Source organism: Aethalodelphis obliquidens, unplaced genomic scaffold (genome assembly GCF_003676395.1).
Source record: "Aethalodelphis obliquidens isolate GAN/ISIS:26980383/991018 unplaced genomic scaffold, ASM367639v1 scaffold30, whole genome shotgun sequence".
Taxonomy (NCBI): domain Eukaryota; kingdom Metazoa; phylum Chordata; class Mammalia; order Artiodactyla; family Delphinidae; genus Aethalodelphis; species Aethalodelphis obliquidens.
The window spans coordinates 4,005,402-4,027,372 of NW_020837974.1; the positions used below are offsets into that span (position 1 = coordinate 4,005,402).

The 21,971-nt window shown below is 45.3% G+C and overlaps 1 protein-coding gene across 7 annotated transcripts in view; it reads right to left on the reverse strand.

Annotated features, from left to right (window-relative positions):
* Positions 1–21,971, reverse strand: part of RNF216 (ring finger protein 216) — a 171,770-nt gene that overhangs the window by 39,568 nt on the left and 110,231 nt on the right. The window contains exon 14 of one of the 7 annotated variants that reach the window (XM_027125705.1): positions 14,801–15,713. The exons of 5 other annotated variants lie outside the window; for them this stretch is intronic. In XM_027125705.1, the coding sequence (XP_026981506.1) occupies positions 15,432–15,713 (282 nt within the window). In that variant the 3' untranslated portion in view covers positions 14,801–15,431. Of the gene's footprint in view, positions 1–14,800; positions 15,714–20,366; positions 21,182–21,971 lie in introns of those variants that run through there. One more of the 7 variants, XM_027125702.1, reaches the window with a different exon arrangement.

Consider the following 21,971-nt stretch of genomic DNA (forward strand, 5'->3'; position numbering starts at 1 on the left):
ATCAGCTCTTAATTCAAGTACCGGGGGCTCTGGAAAACCCAAATGACACGGGCAAAAGTCGGCACTCTTTCTCTGGACTCTTGGAGCCCTTGGCTCCAACTCTATCACAGTAGCACTTTTAATAGTGTCTTGTAATTATCTGGTTACATCACATCTCCAAGGAGCCAAGCACTCTTTGCAGGCACAGACTATGCCCTGCTGATCACTACAGACAGGCTTGGAATGGAGGGTTCAATTCATATATTCAAAAAATGTTATCTTTTGAGTGCCTGTTATGTGCCACATGGGGATACACTGGTGAGTAAGCCAGCAAAATTCCTGACTGAAAGGAGCTTACAATGTTCTACACTGTGTCTCAGCTATCTTTGGGTTTCTAGGGCCTTACACTAGGTCTGAGACAAGCAAGGGGCTGAAGGTATGAAAAATTACAGAGAGATGAAGGCTGGCAAGACAAAGCACATTCCTCTCCATACAGAGTTACAAATACAACCCCACCCCTACTCCTGGGACGTATGCATTTTACGTGGGAAAAAGGCATATGAAACCTCTTAGTAAACTGAACCCCTTCCCAAAAAAACATTAGTTCCTCCCTATCATATCTTTTTCTTTACAGCTATACAAAATATAATGATGATTTTATGAGAAAATCAAGCTATATGTAAGACAATTTCAAGTTAATTCTTTAGAGTTTATGCCTTAAGGATACGGGCTACGCCTTTTCCACTGTGGTTCCTTTCTTTGCTCCCTAATCACCTTCCCCAACCTAATGCATAAAACTTACAGATCAGTTATTACCAAGAAGCTAATGGCCAAATGCCTGCAGATGGTGCTTGAGAAAGCACTGCATATATTTCAAATAAGACATTCTTTGTTGATTTTCTCCTATAGCTCCAATATGTGGAAACAGATCTCTCTTCATTTCCAATGAAAGGAATTTCACCAACTATACTGCTTGTGCGAGCCTCTACTTTAGAGAGATTAAGACTCAAAAATGACGGTCAAGACTTCCCTGGTGGTGCAGTGGTTAAGAATCCGCCTGCCAATGCAGGGACAAGGGCTCAAGCCCTGGTCCGGGAAGATCCCCCATGCGGCGGAGCAACTAAGCCCATGCGCCACAATTACTGAGCCCACACTCTAGAGCCCACGAGCCACAACTGCTGAGCCTGTGTGCCACAATTACTGAAGCCCGCGCACCTGGAGCCCGTGCTCCACAACAAGAGAAGCCACCGCAGTGAGAAGCCCGCACACCACAACGAAGAGTAGCCCCCACTCATTGCAACTAGAGAAAGCCTGCGCAGCAACGAAGACCCAACATGGCCAAAAATAAATAAATTTATAAATTAAAAAAAATCACAGTCAGCCTGGTTCTTTCCTTCTCCCACCCAGGGGCTCTGGAAGGTCAGTTACCACCTGAGGTCAGATCACAGGTTCCTCCTGCCCACCCCTCACCCCAACAAGACCAGTCCACTCTGCCTGGGCCCACTTTTCTTTTTTTCTTAATCACTATTTTTTAAAATTTAATTTAATTTATTTTTAACACAGCAGGTTCTTATTAGTCAATCCCTTTTATACATATTAGTGTATATATGTCAATCCCAATCTCCCAATTCATCACACCCCGACCCCCCTCCATGGTGTCCATATGTTTGTTCTCTACATCTGTGTCTCAGTTTCTGCCCTGCAAACTGCTTCATCTGTACCATTTTTCTAGGTTCCACATATATGTGTTAATATACGATATTTGTTTTTCTCTTTCTGACTTACTTCACTCTGTATGACAGTCTCTAGGTCCATCCACATCTCTACAAATGACCCAATTTCGTTTCTTTTTATGGCTGAGTAATATTCCATTGTATATATGTACCACATCTTCTTTATCCATTCGTCTGTCGATGGGCATTTAGGTTGCTTCCATGACCTGGCTATTGTAAATAGTGCTGCAATGAATACTGGGGTGCATGTGTCTTTTTGAATTATGGTTTTCTCTGGGTATATGATGCCTGGGCCCACTTTTCTTAAAGGACAAACAAAATTTGAACATTAATTCTTTAAATGATGTCTTGTAATTATTGGATTACATCATGCCTCTACAAGAAGCCAAGCTCTCCTTGCAGGGGGTTTCTCTCTTTCCTCAAAGTAAATAATCACTCTGAGGCAGAACAACCTTTTGATTTCTGAATGTAGAAATTCAAATCTGGGTGTGACCCAGCAACAGCTCTGGGCAACATTACTGTGGAATGGGCTTCTTTGGGGACGATTCCATACTGTTCTTATTTTTTGATGGTCACACACACAAACTGTGGAGATTTAAAAAAATGTGTGCACTGGATGCGCACCCTACCATTTCTATGCACAGAAGCAGATTTTGAAAAAAGAAAACTCCAAATCTTACTCCTGCAGATTAGAAAGAAGTCAAGCACTCCCTTCCTTTGGATCCACCAGGATTAGGTGACAAATCAGAATAGGTGGTTTATAAATTTGGTTTCTGTGCTAATGCTGCCCTCTAGGGATAGAAAGCTATAAAGGTACGGAGACTTAAAGAGATTTACGCTGCCTGGTAAAAGGGTAATGCTTGAGAAATACTGACTGCGAAAAGCCCATTACATCAGGGCCACAGCTGCCTGCTCTTTACTATACTATAGGGACCAGGACTTCTAAGATAAAAAGTGGGAGGTAAATATTTCCTGAAATAAATGTAAGTTCAAATACCGATAACGTTCTCTAGAATGTCCACTTAACAGAACCAATGGGACAATATAAGCAACACCCGGGGCAATGCCAGGAGGTGGACATTAATATAATCTGATTACTGCTCTGGGCATTGGGGAATAAAATGGACAAATACAAATCCCCTATCTTCAGAGAATTTACTGGGGATGGAGGGAAGGTCACACCATATGTCAAATAAGTAAAATACACAGTGAGATAAGATTATAGGTGCTTAGGAGAAAAACACAGGGAGGAAGAATGTTAGCACTGGGTTGCAGAAAGGGAAATTATTCATAATTTTAAAGTGGGTGGTTGGGGAAGGCCTCTCTGAGAAGGTGTATTTAAGCAAAGACTTAGGAAAGCAAGTAAGCTTTGTGATGTCTGGGGGAAAGAATTCCAGGCCATGGAAACAGCAAGAAGGGAGGTGGAAAGGCCAGTAAGCGGGCAGGGTGTCTGGGGCCTGGGAGGTAATGATAAGGACTTTGGCCTGTACCCAGAGTAAACAGGTTAAAGAGGATTCCCTCTACAAGGACTTGAGTGAGTTAAGTCCCAAAGAACCCCCATCTGCTGGCTCCCCTTTCCTGGCGAGTTCTCAGGTCTCTGAGCCACACCTCCACCTGGGCCCTGGGCCTCTCCTCCCTTGTGCTACGCTCACAGCCTTGAAAGGGCGGGAGGGCAGAGGTTGTGACTAAGCCCTGTCCAAAGGGGTTTGCTCATGGCGGACGCTCAACACAGTGCAAGTCTGTGGAACCAGCTACTTACAGCTATGATTTTTAAACTATGGACTACAAACCACTGGTGGATTATGAAATCATTTCAGTAGATTACGATAAAAAAAAAACTAGAACGGAAAAGAAGATACTAGAGTGCATCCACATGTCAGGCATTTGTTTCTTGTAAAACTATTGTTTTCGTTATACATATATGTGTTTATGCATGTGTTGGTTCTATGGTAAAATATATTCCTACTATAGGTCACAGTTAGAACAGTCTGAAAACCATCAACTTAGGATTCATTCATTTATTCAAGAACCAAAAAGGTTCTCTAAAGTATCAGAGAGGCTCTTTCTTCCAGGGACCAGCTGTGAGGAATTGAAAAATGGACCCATCTCCAGTTTACCCTAGAGGTAATGCTTTTAGTGAGGAACAATGCATGAGAATCAGGTACAACAACAGTCTTCAGGAGGGCTCAGGAGCAAAGCAATGTATTATGAAGTGGCGGATCTAATAAAAGGTCACTTCGACTGTCAAAAATAAACATTGTTAGAACTTGGACAGAAACAAGCCCAGTGCTCACTCCAAGGGCTACTCCTGGGGGACTTCCCTGGTGGCGCAGTGGTTGAGAGTCCGCCAGCCAATGCAGGGGGCAAAGGTTTGAGCCCTGGTCCAGGAAGATCCCACATGCCGTGGAGCAACTAAGCCCGTGCGCCACAACTACTGAAGCCTGTGCGCCTAGAGCCCGTGCTCTGCAACGAGAAGCCATTGCAATGAGAAGCCTGTGCACTGCAATGAAGAGTAGCCCCCGCTAGCTGCAACTATAGAAAGCCCATGCGCAACAACAAAGACCCAACACAGCCAAAAATAAATAAATAAATTAAAAAAAAAAAAAAAGGGCTACTCCTGGGCTTCCTGGAGCTTCTTGGAATCCTGGCCTGGAAGGAAGAGCCAGCAAAGCCAGCTCTTCCCTGCTCTCACTCCACTGTCAACATGCCCTGGAAGGGAGGCTCCAGATTTCAGGAAAACCAAAAGATGACCTCCCACAATACGCTTCGAGACCTCCTCTATATTTCATGGTGTTAGCTAGCTGGGCAGGGGTGCTGAGGGGCAGACAGACATAAAGGCCACTTGGAGAGAGGTGACCCTCTGCCTCAGTGTTAAACCGGGAAATGCTACGTATTTCTTGCGGGAGACAGACAAGTGGCAGAAGGGCTCAGGGAGCAAGTCTACAAATCAAACAGGAGAGGCATGGCCAAGGACAAGAGTGCTACAGCCTAATGAACAGCCTCACAACCTGAGAAACAGAAGGATATTACATGAGCTACCTGAGGTTAGAAAAAGAAGAAATGAAGGATTTGTCAGCCTGACTCCACATGCTCTAAAGAAGAGGTAACTGCACCAGCCAGCTCAAGTATCTCTGGCCTTGTCACAGCTACCATCCTGCAGCCGTGACAAACAGCCATGAGATGACTGGACCTGTCCCCTGCCTTGCGCTCCCTCTTAGATGTGCCTTTGGGGTCAGACAGCATGTGCTGGAAGGCCAACCTAAGTGTCTATGTGGCAGTTACATCTGGGACTCTAGCTGCATTCTGTTTTCTCTTTTAATCTTGTGCGGATTTGGCTTGGGTCAGTGTAAAATTCAGCTTCTGGATCAGTAGTGTCAGACAAAACCCTTGACCCTGGCACTCACTTTCTGTGTGCACAGAAATCCCTGGGGTTGCTAATAAAAGATGCAGATTCTAACGCTGTGGTGCTGGGCGGGCCCAGGAACCTGCACATAGAGCAGCTTCTTGGGACACTGCTACAGCTGGCTTACAGATTATGCTTTGAGAAACCTTGCCCAGATCCCCGCACTGCCTCCTTACGAGGTCTGGCCTTGATGGCTTTCCTCTAGGATAGTCATGACTTACTCTTCAAGGGTAAATAAATGGTAATTAATGTCCCTCACCTAATAGGCTGCCCAGTTTCCTGGACATTCCTGAGTAGACAGCATGCACACTTTTGTTGTTTTTTTCTTCTTTGACAAAGTTAGAAAAAAAGGTCTTTTGAACATACTGTTCACTTGTATTTTAGCCTGGTGTGATGATGCACTGTAAGCCAGAAAAGTAGAGAAACCAGGCCCCACCACACAGGCCTGTGAGAAGGAGTGGAGACCACCTTAGTTAGCAGCCCTCCCCAGTGGCAGGTCCAGCAACAGGCTGGGAGATTTATGCAGCTGGGGTTCCAATAGGCTGCCGAGGTAGAGGAGGAGCCATGAGGTCTGAGCACAGGAGGAAGGAGGAAGCAGAGACCTCAATCACAGGTGGTTCAGTGGAAGTGCTGATTCTAAGGTGGAGTGCAGTTTCAGGGGGCATTCTGTACAGCTGGCAGTGGTACCAGCACCCAGGGTCAGGACTTAGGGTTCAAAATACCCCTTGGTGGACGTTGGATAGGACAGCTCACAGAGGTCTCTGACCTAGGCTTTCCACCTTATGAGCAAAGGTTTCCAAAGAGGGAGACCCTGTAGGCCACTCATGGTGGCCTGTTTCCGCAGGAGGCAGCCTGGCTGCTCCCCGAGCCTGTACCTCCACCTCCTTCCTGCCCCCACAGATGGTTTATGCCCTACCAGAAGAGCCCAAGAGGTGAATATAGTTATAATAAAATGAGAAAACATCCCCAAAGAGGTCTGGACTAACAGTTGTGCTGCACAGGTCAGTAAGGCTCTCTGGGACAGGGAAGGCGTAGAAACTTCCTCAAATGTTAAAGCTAATAGAAGAAAATGTAGGCAAATATCTGTGTCTTCTTTGGTTAGGAAAGGATTTCTTAAACAATTCCCCAAAGCACCCACCACAAAGGTGAAGCAACTGAACTGAGTAGTTTTATCCTAAGGAGGACACCATAGACCAGGGTTAACAGATGTGTGACTGACTAGAAGATATCTGGAGCACTTACAACTGAAACAAGATTAATGTCTAGAATGTACAGGGAACTGGCAAAAATTGGGAAGTAAAAAAAAAAAAAAGAAATATGATAGAAAAATGGGTTAAAGATATGAGAGGGGAGATGTGCAACTTTAAAAGTTACCAAAGACAAATGGCCAACAGACACATGAAAAGCTGCTCAACATCGCCAATTATTAGAGAAATGCAGATCAAAACTACTATGAGGTACCACCTCACACCAGTCAGAATGACCATCATCAAAAAGTCTATAAATAAACTTTGGAGAGGGTGTAGAGAAAAGGAAACCCTCCTACACTGTTGGTGGGATGGTAAATTGGTGCAGTCACTAAGGAGAACAGGATGGAGGTTTCTTAAAAAACTAAAAATAGAGTTTCCATATGATCTAGCAATGCTACTCCTGGGCATATACCCAGAAAAAACAAAAACTCTAATTTGAGAGGATACCCGCACCCCAATGTTCACAGCAGCACTATTTACAATAGCCAAGACATAGAAGCAAACTAAATGTTCACTGACAGATGAATGGATAAAGAAGATGTGGTGTATATACAACGGAATACTACTCAGCCATAAAAAAGAATGAAATAATGCCATTTGCAGCAACATGGATGGACCTAGAGACTTCCATACTAAGTGAAGTTAAGTCAGACAGAGAAAGACAAATATTATATGATGTTGCTTTTATGTGGAATCTAAAAAAATGATACAAATGAACTTATTTACCAAACACAAATAGACTCTCAGACATAGAAAATGAACTTATGGTTACCAAAGGCGGAAGGAGGTAGGAGGGATAAATTTGGGATTAACAGACACACACTACTATACATAAAACAGATAAACAATAAGGACCTACTGTATAGCACAGGAAACTATATTAAATATCTTATAACAACATATAATGGAAAAGAATCTGAAGAAGAATACACACACACACAACTGAATCACTTTGCTATACACCTGAAACATTATGAATCAACTATACTTCCATAAAAAAAAATAAAAAACAGTTACCAGAAAAATGTATATGAAAACACTTTATACTAAGCAGACTGGCAACAATCAGAAAGTCAATCCACGTGAGGTGCTGGTGAGGCTGTGTGTCAAAGGGAACCGCTGAGTACAGCAGGAGAGTGTCAACTGCCTGGCCACCTCCACCTAGGGTTGCTTCCCCAGGCCCATAAGGATGCATTCAGGGGTCTAGGATGGTAGAGAGGTGCTACGGTACACAGGAGAATGGATAACAAGATGCTATGCAGGCAAGGAGAAACATTCACAAAAAGCAATGCAGAAAAGACCTCAAAAACAGTATGAAAAAAAGAACAGAATGAGATCGACAGCACATATCATTTATGTAAATGAAAATCATACAGGCATAGAACTCTATTTTCTCAAGATACACACATATCCAAGGACATATACTGAATATTTAAAATGGGTGTCTAAGGGGGAGGAGATAGGAGTAGGGATTGGAGATGGAGAAAACCCAGTAAAACAAGAGGGGTCTTCTGCAGCTGGTTCTGATGGTGCGCTCGTAGGTGGAGAGTGTGACTGATTTAGATTTAGATTCGTGGACTTGGGGTTCCAGTCCTCACCCCAAGACTAAAACACACCATTCATACTTCCTGGGCTCAAACTGCTATTACTGCCCCCACCCTCCCTAGGATTTAAAAGCAGCTGTAGAAGGACTGGATTAACCTTCATATTTGCAAATCAAAAAGCAAAGCACGATGATCAGGGTGTAAGCACAGAGTGTGGGTGTATTCTGGGGTGTATCTTTCACTAATACTTTTATTTTGGTTAGGTCTGGGGATTTATTTCATCGACTTGGTCTAAATATGACTGAGTTTTAGAATACTTTAGAAAAAACCTTGAATAATAAAAAATCAAAATAATAAGAATAGCACATACTCAGAAAGATGTGTCCTGATAAGTGTAAGAGGACCCTGTAGAATCTGTGATCCTAGGGTACATGTGGTTCTGTATTTCTTGGACAGCTTTACAGACACCAGGACTTTTCACTTGGGATGAAATTCTTAGAGTGAAGAGGACACAATTCAATCTTTTCTTGGTGACTCACAGTTATGGTCTCGGTGTATGCCAGCCACTCTGAGCCATAAGGAGTCTACCAAGTCTGTCCCTACCCAGAATGTCCCCGGACTGCTGGGCCTTTGCAGTCCTCATGTTTGTTTCGGATAGACAGTTTTTTCCTTGCTTTCAGGAGGCGCCCTTTTTTGCTGCTGTTTCTATGACTGCCCAGCATGCTCCTTCTTTCTCCCCATCTATTGTTAAGGAGTTGAAAACTAGATAACTAAGTGTTTTAGAACTGGATCTCAAATAAAAATAGACTGATCTGAGGGCAAATCTCTAGGCTCACCTTGGAGGACAAAGCATCACAGACTGTGATGGTAACTATTCTGGATGCTTCAAAGCCTTTTCTGATTAGCTCCTGCCACTATTTCAGTGTGGAAGATGAAAAAAGGCAGCTGTGGAAAATTCTTCTCAAAAATGGCAATGACTACAAAATCTGCCCTGGCTTGACCTTACAGCCCTTTCCCAGCCAGATTATCTTCGCCTGCTGGGCCAACACTGTACGGGGAGTGGTACCCTGCCTCAGCAGACAAGTCCGAGGGGGCTGTGGGGGTACTAGGTCAATCCCCTGACTCTGTGTTCAGTTTCCCTGAGGGTGGAGCTTCCAGCCTATGCAGAGCACCATGCAGACCCAACAACAGTCTTTAGATGCTAGGGTGGAGGAGACAGGTGTCATGTCTTCTCATTTTACTAGACGACAAGCCTCTCTGACGAGGACATATTCAGTCAGTTCTCATTAACGGGCTTTCTCACGAAATCCAACCCATGAGGTTAGTGCAGTTGGAGACCAGGTATGTGGTATGTTACTGCCTTTTTCGATCTGGTGCCTAGGTCTCATCAGACTCATCTTAAATTTTTAGGATTCACGGTTTATGAGATGTTGTCAGTGTACTTTTATGAAACCCTTGTCAAGAAAACAAGACTTGAAAAGGAAGACATCACAGAGACACAGTATCTGGAACTGTAACAGCAAATGCCATGTTTAATAATGGGATTAATCAAGTGAAGCCTGGATTTATCTGTATTCCCTCATTTGATGAACTAGAAGATGGGGACATTATTGTAATCATGTTTGTTTTCTCCCCAGGACTCAAGGAGAAGGGAGTTCTTTTTGAAGAAAACATGACAGATTTAGATTTTATGTGGTGGATTTGGGGAACTGTTTGGCGGTGTGGTTTGAACTTGTTAGGCTAAGAGCTCAGGGAGGGGTGGGGCTGGAGTCCAGATGTATGAGGCTGTGGCACGCAGAAGGCATTTAAGACAGCTTGGATGAGGTCACCCAGGGCGAGTGGGGACAAACGCAAAGGGGCACAGGTCAGAGCCCCAGGGTGCTCCAGGGGTGGCATGCAGGGCAGAGAGGAAGAGATAGGAAGCTTCTGAGTGGTGGGGGTCATTAAGGCACTAGATTAGGTTTCTAAAACGGAAAGATGACAAATGAAAGAGAGTGGGTAAAACTGCTATGCCTTAGGGACTGGCAATCTGTCTTTCGGGCTACTTAATAACATCACACCCATCTCTCTCTGCCTGAGTATCGAGGCACATCCTACTTGCATTTCTCTCTGGTGATGTCTTTCACTGTTCACTACAGAATTTCTGGCATTCTGTAGTCCTACAGTGATAGGAATCCAAAGCCCTGCTAGTGTCAGGCTTCCTGGAACCAAGCATTGGCTCAAGTTTGAGCCCATTCAGCCACTAGATAACACTCAGATAATTCTTGGCTCAAATTTCGTTAATTATTGATGGGTTAGAATTGCATCATTCATGAAACATAAGATCACAAGTTGGTAGCAACTTCCTGGAACTAAAAACTTCAGTTTTAATTTACAGAAAAAGGAACTCCTAGGTGGATATCCAATTGAAGTGTACCAATACTATCTTTCCAATACTAGTACCAATACTATCTTTAGCTGGGCTTAAGGCAAGGTATTCAGGCCTTAGAGTATACATACAGGAAAAAAGATCCTCCGTAGAGTTGTTAAAACTGGTAGTTACAATTCATATGACCATTTTTTATACTGAAACTGGTAATGATTTCTGGAAAACTTGGGAGGAGAACATGTTCCTGAAGGAGCGGTAGGGGTTGTGGTAGGAAATAGCCAATGAGGGCATTAAAGCAGGACAGGGAGGAAAACAATTTTTCTCATTACTTCCCTTTAGTGGCTGCCTTTTCCCCGCACTCCTGTGACAGGCCCTACTTGTCTGCATTTTTTCATCTTCTCGCTCGCCTCCCTGTTGACCCCTCTATCCCACGCTTTCTCCAATGACGTTCATTTCCCCTTTCAGAAATGGACTTTCATAAGGAAGTAGAGGTCACATGTGAGCCTTTCCCTTGTGGAGTCTGTTGTCCTGTTCCCTTGAACGTGGCCCGCACTCACTCTTTTTTGGACCCCTCAGGACAACACAATCTCTCTAGTTTCCTTTTTCTTCCTCTTCCCTGAGACAGACACACAGATTTGCTCTGTTAGAAGGATTTTATGGCTCACCATGCTGGGTGGACAGATTGGAGAAAAAAATGACACATAGGAAGTTCGTTTTCAGAAACTCCCTTAAAAAAAAAAAGTACTGGTTTCTGGGATGTGGTTTCAGGTACACTTCTGTGCTGGTAACTGGTAAATCCCATTGGATTTCCTTCCACTTTTACTTTTAAAGTTCACACGCCCTCCCCACCTGCTGACCCAACCCAATGAAAGGAATAAAGACAACACAATGTAGCAGAAGGCTTGGAGAAAAAGAGGAAGTATTTGCTGCTATTTACTGCTATGGGCAGTCTCTTCTCAAAGAGTTACCACTTTCAGATCTCCCTGTAGTAGTATAAGCATTAAATGAGAAAAGGTGTCACCTCTGGTACGGTGCCTGGCACTGAGAGGTTTTTTTTTTTCTTTCACATCTTTATTGGAGTATAAATGCTTTACAATGTTGTGTTAATTTCTGCTGTACAACAAAGTGAATCAGCTGTATGTATACATATATCCCCATATCCCCTCCCTCTTTAGTCTCTCTCCCACCCTCCCTATCCCACCCCTCCAGGTCATCACAAAGCATCGAGCTGATCTCCCTGTTCTATTCAGCAGCTTCCCACTAGCCATCCATTTTACATTTGGTAGTGTATATATGTCAATGTTACTCACTTCATCCCAGCTTCCCCCCTCCCCGTGTCCTCAAGTCCATTCTGTAGGTCTGCATCTTTATTCCTGCTGTGCCACTAGGTTCATCAGTACCGCTTTTTAAAATTCCATATATATGGTATTTGTTTTTCGCTTTCTGACATACCTCACCCTGCATGACATATTCTAGGTCCATCCACCTCACTACAAATAACTCAATTTCGTTCCTTTTTATGCTGAGTAATGGTCCATTGTATATATGTGCCACATCTTCTTTATCCATTCATCTGTCGATGGACAGTAGGTTGCTTCCATGTCCTGGCTACTGTAAATAGAGCTGCAATGAACATTGTGGTACATGTCTCTTTTTGAATTATGGTTTTCTCAGGGTATATGCCCAGTAACGGGACTGCTAGGTCATATGGCAGTTCTATTTTTAGTTTTTTAAAGAACATCCATACTGCTCTCCATAATGGATTTATCAATGCACATTCCCACCAACAGTGCAGGAGGTTCCCTTTTCTCCATGCCCTCTCCAGCATTTACTGTTTCTAGCCTTTTGATGATGGCCATTCTGACCAGTGTGAGGTGATACCTCATCGTGGGTTTGTTTGTTTTTTTTGCTGTACGCGGGCCTCTCACTGTTGTGGCCTCTCCCGTTGCGGAGCACAGGCTCCGGACGCGCAGGCTCAGTGGCCATGGCTCACGGGCCCAGCCGCTCTGCGACATGTGGGATCTTCCCGGACCGGGGCACGAACCCGTGTCCCCTGCATCGGCAGGCGGACTCTCAACCACTGCCCAGGGAAGCCCCTCATTGTGGTTTTGATTTGCATTTCTCTAATGATTAGTGATGTTGAGCATCTTTTCATGTATTTGTTGGCCATCAGTATGTCTTCTTTGGAGAAATGTCTATTTAGGTCTTCTGCCCATTTCTGGATTGGGTTGTTTGCTTTTGTGATACTGAGCTGCATGAGCTGCTTGTATGTTTTGCAGATTAATCCTTTGTCAGTTGCTTCATTTGCAAATATTTTCTCCCATTCTGAGGGTTGTCTTTTAGTGCTGTTTATGGTTTCCTCTGCTGTGCAAAAGCTTTTAAGTTTCATTAGGTCCCATTTATTTTTGTTTTTATTTCCTTACTCTAGGAGGTGCGTCAAAAAGAATCTTGCTGTGGTTTATGTCATAGAGTGTTCTGCCTATGTTTTCCTCTAACAGTTTTATAGTGTCTGGCCTTGCATTTAGGTCTCTAATCCATTTTGAGTTTATTTTTGTGTATGGTGCTAGGGTGTGCTCTAATTTCATTCTTTTACATGTATCTATCCATTTTTCCCAGCGCCACTTACTGAAGAGGCTGTCTTTTCTCCATTGTATATTCTTGAGAGGCTCTCCCTTTGAATGCTGACCTCACTAGCAGGGACTCAGCTTCTCTGCTGCTCCTCTCACCCCCTGCCATTTGTGTTTCTAACTCCCCAGCAATTAGAGAGAGCACCAGCAACGGCCTGATGTTCCTCAGGGCTTGTTTCCTACATTTGCACACAGTGCAGTGTGGGTATGTCTGTCTTGTCTTTTTCTTTTGCTCATAAGGTTTGCAGGGCAGATTCTATGCTGATATCCACTTAAAATACCGACTAAGTGCCCACTGGGGGCCAAGCAGACTGCCGGGTATAGTCAGCAGTGCTTGAAACTATCCAACTGTGTGCTCTCTTTATGCTTCACATATCGGCAATGTTTTGAACAGAGCGCCTAATCCTTCCACCGTGGACCCTGGCAATACTCTGCCTGGGTTACGCCTGACCACAAAGCTCTTTTCTTCAGAGTTCAGGGCCTTCCTTCCTCACTGTCCACGGAGTGGACGGCCATTTATAAACATCTAATTTGCCCACAGGCACACGGTCAGCTCCTGGAAAAGGGATGGCAATCAAGGGGACTACATACGCGCAAAGGTTTTCAGAATGATTTTCCTGCAAAGAACCCAGAATTCTCCCAAATTCTGTACATGTTTTTTGTGTTTTTTTTTGCGGTACGCAGGCCTCTCACTGTTGTGGCCTCTCCCGTTGCAGAGCACAGGCTCCGGATGCGCAGGCTCAGCGGCCATGGCTCATGGGCCCAGCCGCTCCGCGGCATGTCGGATCTTCCCGGACTGGGGCACGAACCCGTGTCCCCTGCATCGGCAGGCGAACTCTCAACCACTGCGCCACCAGGGAAGCCCCCAAATTCTGTACATCTTAAGGAGATAGAATCCTCACTGTCTTCCCAGAAAGGAAAGAGCAAACAATGGTAAAAAATTGAAAGGGTGCAGTCATTTCTGATCTTTACTGGTACTTTCACATTCCCTCCTTCTGTTCTGCTATCAATGGGAGGGACAATAAGGGCTGTTTAATTCTTATGAAGCAGGTTAAGAAAACCAAGAGTGACGTGGATTGCTGATGTGTTGCCAATGACAGTCCCTTTCCTTTGGTGTTAGAAGGAACGTTTTCTCCTCGAACTTAGCTGGAGGTAGAGTTATACCCGCTTCACAAGTGCCGTTTATATAGCAGGCTTGCAGGGAGGGAGCGGCTGCCTAGCTAGTAGTTTTTCATATCCTCATTAACAAACAAACCAACCAACCCCCTCCTCAGAGTAAACAGCAATGGTGAGCTTTCAATCCTTCCCTCCTTGCTCCTTAAGTGTGACAAAATGAAGAGCCTCTCTTGGGCTCAAGCAATATGACTGAATAGAAGGGTCAGAAAAGGGAGGAAAAACTGTCAACTTGACACAGGGGCATGATAAAAAATGCAAGTGGAAGAATCCCAACTCGAAAGGCACAGAAACAGGAACACAGAGACCTGTCTCGATACAGAAACGCTTCGTGCTGTCACCCTCCTAATGCCTCACTCCCTCCATGCTCCCACTTCACATGCTTTGGCAACTCCAGTTCTGCTGTAAGTTTTCATATATTTTTGTTATAGGAAACAGTAAAACACTATGTATTTGGTTAGTACGCTATCCATCTGATGTCTTCGGATACTATCATCCTTACACCCCTACTGAACTCACATGCCCACATGGCTCTTTATCCAATTTTTTTTCCTTCCCTCCCTCCCTCCCTTTCTTTCTTTATGCAGGCTGTGCTGGGTCTTAGTTGCGGCACATGGGATCTTTTAGTTGTGGCATGCAGACTCTTAGTTGTGGCACACATGCAGGATCTAGTTCTCCGACCAGGGATCAAACCTGGGCCCCCTGCATTGGGAGTGCGGAGACTTACCCACTGGACCACCAGGGAAGTCACTCTTTATCCAACTGAAAACTAGTCCTTTCCCTTAGGAATACGAGCAGTTTAATCAATGATTTTTAGTTCTGTGGGACATAATAGTATAAAGAACATCAGAGAGCATTCAGGGGATGGTTACCTAGTTACTGCTCCTCAGAGGACGAGCAGCACTGTCTTTCCCTGGGAGCTTGTTAGAAATGCAGAACATCAGGCTCCGCTCTAGACTTACTAAGCAGATTTGCATTTTGACAAGATCACTGAGTGATTCTAATACACAGTAAAGTTTGAGAAGCCCTGGCCTCTTCTTACACAGGTCTTGGTTTTGCTGATCTTTCTGATACCTCTATTCAGACAAGAAAAAAATCGGGTAATATGGGTTCTTTAGTAGATCAGTTTTCACTACTGGCAATTTTTAGGGAAGCTGACTATATTCATTCTCCATTCTTCTCAGCATGGCTAAGGGGACAGGCAGAGTTTACTCAATGCTCGTGAAATCATCACTCCATCTTGCTTCAAGGGAAAGGCCATCAACATATTTAACAGTAGGGGATAAAGAGGTATGAGAGAGTGAGGTGACAGGAGGGAGCAACAGTGAAATCTACAATTCTTTATGCTTGGAAATCAAGGTCTAAAATTTGTTATCAAATTTGCCAAATATTGTTGTTGAAAACGAGATGGTGAACAATGCATTTTGGAAAGCACCTTGCAAACAAACAATGCCGGCGCAGGGTCTTCAAGTATATAAACCATCTGCACTGAGCACATACTCGCCTGCCTGTAAAGGCCGCTTGCTGATGCAGGGAAGGACCCAGCTATGCGGGGAAGCAGGGCTCGCCTGATGCCACGTCGAGGAAGCTGCCAAGAAGAGACATTCAGAACCAGCCGAGGGTGCTGAGCTGACTGCTGATGAAGACAAATGGTCTTTTATTTTCTTGTTTGCTTATTCTTGGACTTAAATTTTCAGTACAGTTAGTCACTCAAGTATAAAACAAACCTTAGCATACCACTATCTCAAACACTATTTGATCAGAGAGAAACTAATCAATGGTGCGTCCTCACCATCTGACCCTAAAGCATGCTTAACCACCACCCACTAATGCTAAACCACTTTTTCATTAGTTTTCTTCATGTTCAAACACCCAAAGGTGACCTTTGGAAGCAAAAGTGCAACTAAGGTGTTGTAAATGGGTCTCGTAATACAATATGTTGCAAATGTGACTTCCCTCTCGTCTCTTTTAAGCTGTCTTTCAGCCTTTATCCATGGCCCCAATTCTCTGTTCCAGTTATATGGTGTACCGAGGGGGAACTTGTAGTGTTTGGCCATATAAGGAGCCTGTCCACAGCCTTCCTTGAAGGCAAGATAAGCCCAGCCCAGGAAGGTAGAGCTGAAGGTCTACTCAATAGGAACCATGTCACTCACACCCCCCTTCCATGTCCCCTCCCCTAGAAGGGCCTAGTGATTTTGTGAACACCCGACCCTGCAGAGGGCTGCCAGAGTGGTAGCCTGCTCTGGTGTTGCCAGTATCTTTGTTTTTCATTCTTAATTCCTTCCTTACAGCAACTATTCAAAACAACAGATGGACAATAGGACAGAACTTCACCAGAAGCCATTTGCCTTTTGTCAGGCTCCCCAAGCTCGGCTCCACTCGGGCTCAGCAGCAATTGCCCTAGGTGCCTGGACGAAGGCTGGACAACCTGGAAATACACGGGGACACATCTGCTAAAGCTCTAACAGATTTGTCTCTGGCTCAGCTGTAAGCTCGATTATAACCACCCCTGATTTCTGTGGCTTTCTCACCTGAATCAGGCTACAAAAGACACTGGTTTTTTGGGCGGCCATTATGGACTGAATTGTGCTCCCTCCTAAATTCAGATGTTGAAGTCCTAACCCCCAGTAGCTCAGAATGTGAATCTGTTTAGAGACAGGGCCTTTAAAGGGGTGATTAGGTTGAAATGAGGCTCTTAGGGTAGACCCTAAGCCAACCTGACTGGTGTGCTTATAGAAGAAGGGTATCTGGACACAGAGACACCAGAGATTTGCGTTCACAGTGGAAAGGCCCTGTGAGGACACAGTGAGGAGGTGGCCATCTGCAAGCTAAGGAGAGAGGCCTAAGAAGAAATCAAACTTGCCAACACCTTGATCTTGGACTTCCAGCCTCCAGAACTGTGAGAAAGTAAATGTCTGTTGTTTAAGCTGCCAATCTGTGGTATTCTGTTATGGCGGCCCTAGCAAATTAATAGGGTGGCCTTCAATGGTGATCAAACACTAGATGGTGGTGGATCTAGAGAGGTACTGACCCTCTGTGCACACACTGCTGCCCTTTGACCTTCTTCATTCATGCTGAAACTCTAAGTCATGATTTTTGGGGGACAGATGGGAACAGGCTGTGGAGACTGTGACTAAGTCCCCGAAAACCGAGAGTGCCACTGATCTATTTTCCATTCAGATGAACACGTGGCTTCCTGGAAGTGGGGCCTCTAAGTACATGCTGACTTTGGGGGAATAATAATTTTTTTCTTTGGCCGTGCCGCGTGGCTTGTGGGATTCTCAGTTCCCCGACCAGGGACTGAACCCAGGCCCCTGCACTGAAAGTGCCAAGTCCCAACCACTGGACCAGGGAATTCCCAATAATCCTGTAGTTATACCAGTTACTTCTACCTTTACTAATGGTAATCCTCAGAATATACCACCCCCCTCAACGCAATGTGGTGCTTAGAGTATGAAGAGATAGTTTACGCTACTGACCAATTTCAACAGGAATCGGACTCAATATATCTTCTGGGAATAAAAAGAGGTTTCCAGAATTCACAAAATACATGTTGAATTAAATTTGCATCCGTCTCCCTGCATTCTCTTGCCAGTACACAACAACAAATAGTTATGATACTAAAGCGTGATTAAATCGATTTCAACAAATATTTATCAAGCAAGCTAGACACTGTGTTAGCAAGTGGAAATAAAACCATGAACAAGACTCTGTCTCTGACTTTCAGGAGGAGATTACAGCAGACCAGGAACTGCAATCTCAAAACGCCCATATGGGTGGCAGGTAATGCAAGCTGCTAGAAAATAACCAATCGTGGTGGCCAATCAAAAGCGAGATTCAGTTTGCCTAAGCTTTAAATTTAAGAGAAGCCAGAAATCTGAAATTTTACATAAAATCTGATTTCATATATTGGTAGCTAACTAAAAAAATAGTTTATAATGTTGGTGAGGACTAAATGAAAATGGCTATGAGCTGCATCAGGGGTGTGTGTGTGTGTGCACACACACGCGTGTGCTGGGGGTAGGGTTTTCTGCACTTTACAGACCAGATTTAGGACCGGGCACAGCTGAGGGATGAGCACTGGCACCAAGGAAACATTCACAACCTTGGCTCTAGGTTTAGGCTTGTTTGTTCATCCAGCTACTGAACTGCTGCCACTCACCAGCTGGTCTGGCTGTCTCCACCCTGCCCCCACCCTTTTTACAAAGGTATATGTGGTTTTCCTTAACCATCAAGAGACTGCTCCCTCTCCAACTTTCTCCCCAGGCCCCCACCCCCCCAAGACAAGTACAAGAGTTCATGGTTACTGCTGCTCGGAAAAGGCCTCTGTGAAAAGAGCTGTCTTCTCATAAAGCAGAGATCATCAGGGAGTGGTGGTGTCTACTCCTCGTGACTGACTAACTTGTTCCTCCAAACAAATGCTTATGCCAGGTCCTGAATAGGTGCCGGCTAAGAGGTGGATCCTACAGTGTTTCTGTTCAGGTATCGGCTACTGTAGAGTGGGACAAGAGAGAAGGGTCACGTAGAGTGGGACAAGACAGAAGGGTCACATGGTGTTCTAGCTGTTCAGGGGAGGGGTGGGGCCTGGGAAGGCTGCACAAAGGAGAGGGTCTGGCTGAGGTTCAAAGGTTCAGGAAGAGTCACCCAGGAGAGGGTGGAGGGTGTAACAAGTACAAAGAGCAGAGATGTGAGAGAGCTGGTCTAGTGAGGAAACTCAAGTCGTGTGGGGCTGGAACATGATGCTGGGAGAAGGAAGATGTGCAGGAGAGGAGTCTGATGAGGCCAACTAGATCCCGGGCCAGATGTGTAAGGCCTCCTAAGGTGCATCCTAAGAGCCATGGGGGCTATGAAGGGTGTTAAACAGGAGACAACGTGGCCAAGTTTGTTCTGTAGGAGATCACTCCAGTGCAGGTATGGAGCATGAAACTGGAAGTGGAAGCCTTGTGAGGAGGCTGCTGTGATCCGGGCGAGCAGCGCAGGGCAGAGGAGAGATCTGGAGAGAACTTGGTGACAGGTTGCAAGGAGAGGTGGGAGAGTGGAGGAGAAGGGAGCTGCGGAGAGCAGGAGGTCTAGGATGGAAGGTGAGAAGCTGAGGCGCTTTGTGCTTGAGGTTCTCTCTCTGGATCCTATCGCTTGACCTCCGGGGATCCCCTGGTCGTAAAATCTACAGGAGTGCTGAGATTTCCTAAGCCTCGGCCTAAGAAGCTGCAATTTATAGGTTTGTTCTGTCTTTACAAGAGACATGGGGTGGTATCTATCAGCCTCTCTACCCACTCTCATGGTGGGACGGGGACACGCATGCACAGTGTGGCTATCCGCTCTGCACCAACTGGACTCCCTGAGACCAGCTTACTGAACAATCTGATGCTGAGACAGATGTATTCTCTCCAACACCAAACCCCACCTGTGGGCAGTACCACATCTGGCACCAGCCCTACCTGAGAGGGGGAAGCAGGTTAAATAGTCAGTGGTTACTGAGATTCTTCTGTGGAGCCCCGAAGTATAAAACAGGGCCTCTGCCTGCCTACCTACCTACCTATTTACCTGCCAATTTATCTATTTAATTAATGTGGATCCACAAAGCAGTGTGGACTGGAGAGGGCTTTGTGGAGACAGCAGGACAAGAGGTGAAGAGAATGGTCCAGGTGAAGGCACGTGCATGAGCAGAGGCAGGCACGTGGAGGACCTGGTCTGGTCTGTGAGAAATCAGGAGGCAGAGGCCAGATTTCTTTCTTTTGAAAGAGTGTCAAAGGCCTGGGCTCTAGAAGCCACTGCAGGTTCTAACTGGGTGATGTGAAGGAACAGCAAGGCTGACAACATTATAGGGCATACTGGAGGGAGGAAAAGAGAGTCAGGAGACTGAGTGCAGGAGGCCACAGCTACAGTCCAGAGTGAAAGTCCGACCAGGTGAAGTGGGGAGATAAGAGATTCTGAAGAAATTCTTCCATATGGCTAGATTCAGACGAAAAAACCCAAACAACCCTAAGTCATCACAGGCTATGAGAAAAATCTGCCAGTCAAGGAATCCTTGGGAAGAGTGTTCAAAGAAATGCTGACACCCACTTGTAGGAGCGCAAAGAAGGGAGCCTTTAAAGCAATGTGGAGGTAAAACGGTTAACGTTTGTATATGTTAGCTTCATATGTAACAGAGCAGAACTCCCACAATTTAATTGAAAGGTTAAAATTTGATTTTAAAATAATAGCGTGGAGGGGGCTTCCCTGGTGGCGCGGTGGTTGAGAATCTGCCTGCTAATGCAGGGGACACGGGTTCGAGCCCTGGTCTGGGAAGATCCCACATGCCGCAGAGCAGCTAGGCCCGTGAGCCACAACTACTGAGTCTGCGAGTCTGGAGCCTGTGCTCTGCGACAAGAGAGGCCGAAATAGTGAGAGGACGCGCACCGCGATGAAGAATGGCCCCCGCTTGCCACAACTAGAGAAAGCCCTCGCACAGAAACGAAGACCCAACACAGCAAAAATAAATAAATCAATTAATAAAATAATAGCGTGGAAAGAAGAAGTATCAACTCTCAAAGACTCAGATATGGCATCGTTTATTAAATACCTGCTATATACTACTTACTGTACTGGGTGCTTCACACCCATCATCTTGTCAGTCCCTAACCCCCTGCACAGAGGCAAGTGAGTCACAGACAAGAATCTAAGGCTCCTGCAAGGGAAGTGACTTTTCCGGGCTGTATCTCCGTGGATGGAGGAGAGAGGCAGGACCACACAGATCATGAAGCTCATAGCACCACCTCTATCTGAAAGAAATGCTTTTTTCCCCAGCTTCATATCTTTAAAATTTATGCAAATTTTAACACAAAACGAAGCTGACAGTGAAAGTGTTGACAGCAGGTGCAAAAAATGAGTATGACTCTGAAACAAGGTAAGCCATGTCAGAACCGCTGCTGGGGAAATCTCCCAGCAGCACTTGCAGCAGAGCCAGTGAGCTGCTTCCCTGCAGCCTCTGTCCACATGGCATTTCTGTGTGGAACAAAGTGGCGCAGTCTGCTCCAGACCTACTGCTTTGGTCCTGTCTGCCTGTCTGCAGGGCTGCCACAGCTTCGATGGCACTCTTGGAACACAAACAGCACCCCAGACACCCTGAGAGGGCACAAAAGGGGGACAGGTGCACAATTAGAAAGAGTAGGCTTGTGCTGGAAAAAGCCAGTCTCATCTAAGCCCTTATTCTTGCAGAAGAATGGCACTTCGGGCCTAACAACTGGTAAAGAAATAAAGGACTCACAAACAGTACAATATGAGAACCATGACAGACAGAAAGGCCACTGGCCTTCCTTGGGCCTCAGGTTCAAAGTACTTCCCCTCCAGCCATTGTCCCCTGCTATTATTTCAAGGCTGACCTTGGGCCTATGACCAGGTGTGCACCCAGCTGGGGTGCTCCAAAATGGGACCAGTGAATGCCGGAAATACTCTCATCCAAGGTCTATGTTTCCAGTGGGTGGGGGTTGCTGTTTCTTAAAGACAGAGCCAAACAAAAGCAAACCCAAACAAACCAGATCCTGTTCTGTTCTATGACGTTCGTTCCTAAGAAAACCTAACTAGCGGCCCAGTTTAAGTAAAATATTGGTATAACACACACACACACACACACACACACACACACACACACACAAGTGGGGCCTGCCCACCCAACAGTTTCAGGGTACTCTGATGTAATTATAAGGTGTGGAAAGCTGAAAATGATTTTATTTTGTATTAGCATTATTTCTAAACTGTCAAGGTGTTCACTTCAGGGCAAACACATATTACTTAGAGACTGCTGAACGTGCACTTCCACGCACCAATCAAGGAGTCACCAAGGATTCCCCTGCCCTCTGAACACTATGTGCTCTTACTGTATGTGCAGCACAGGCAATGAATGCCTCCTACATTC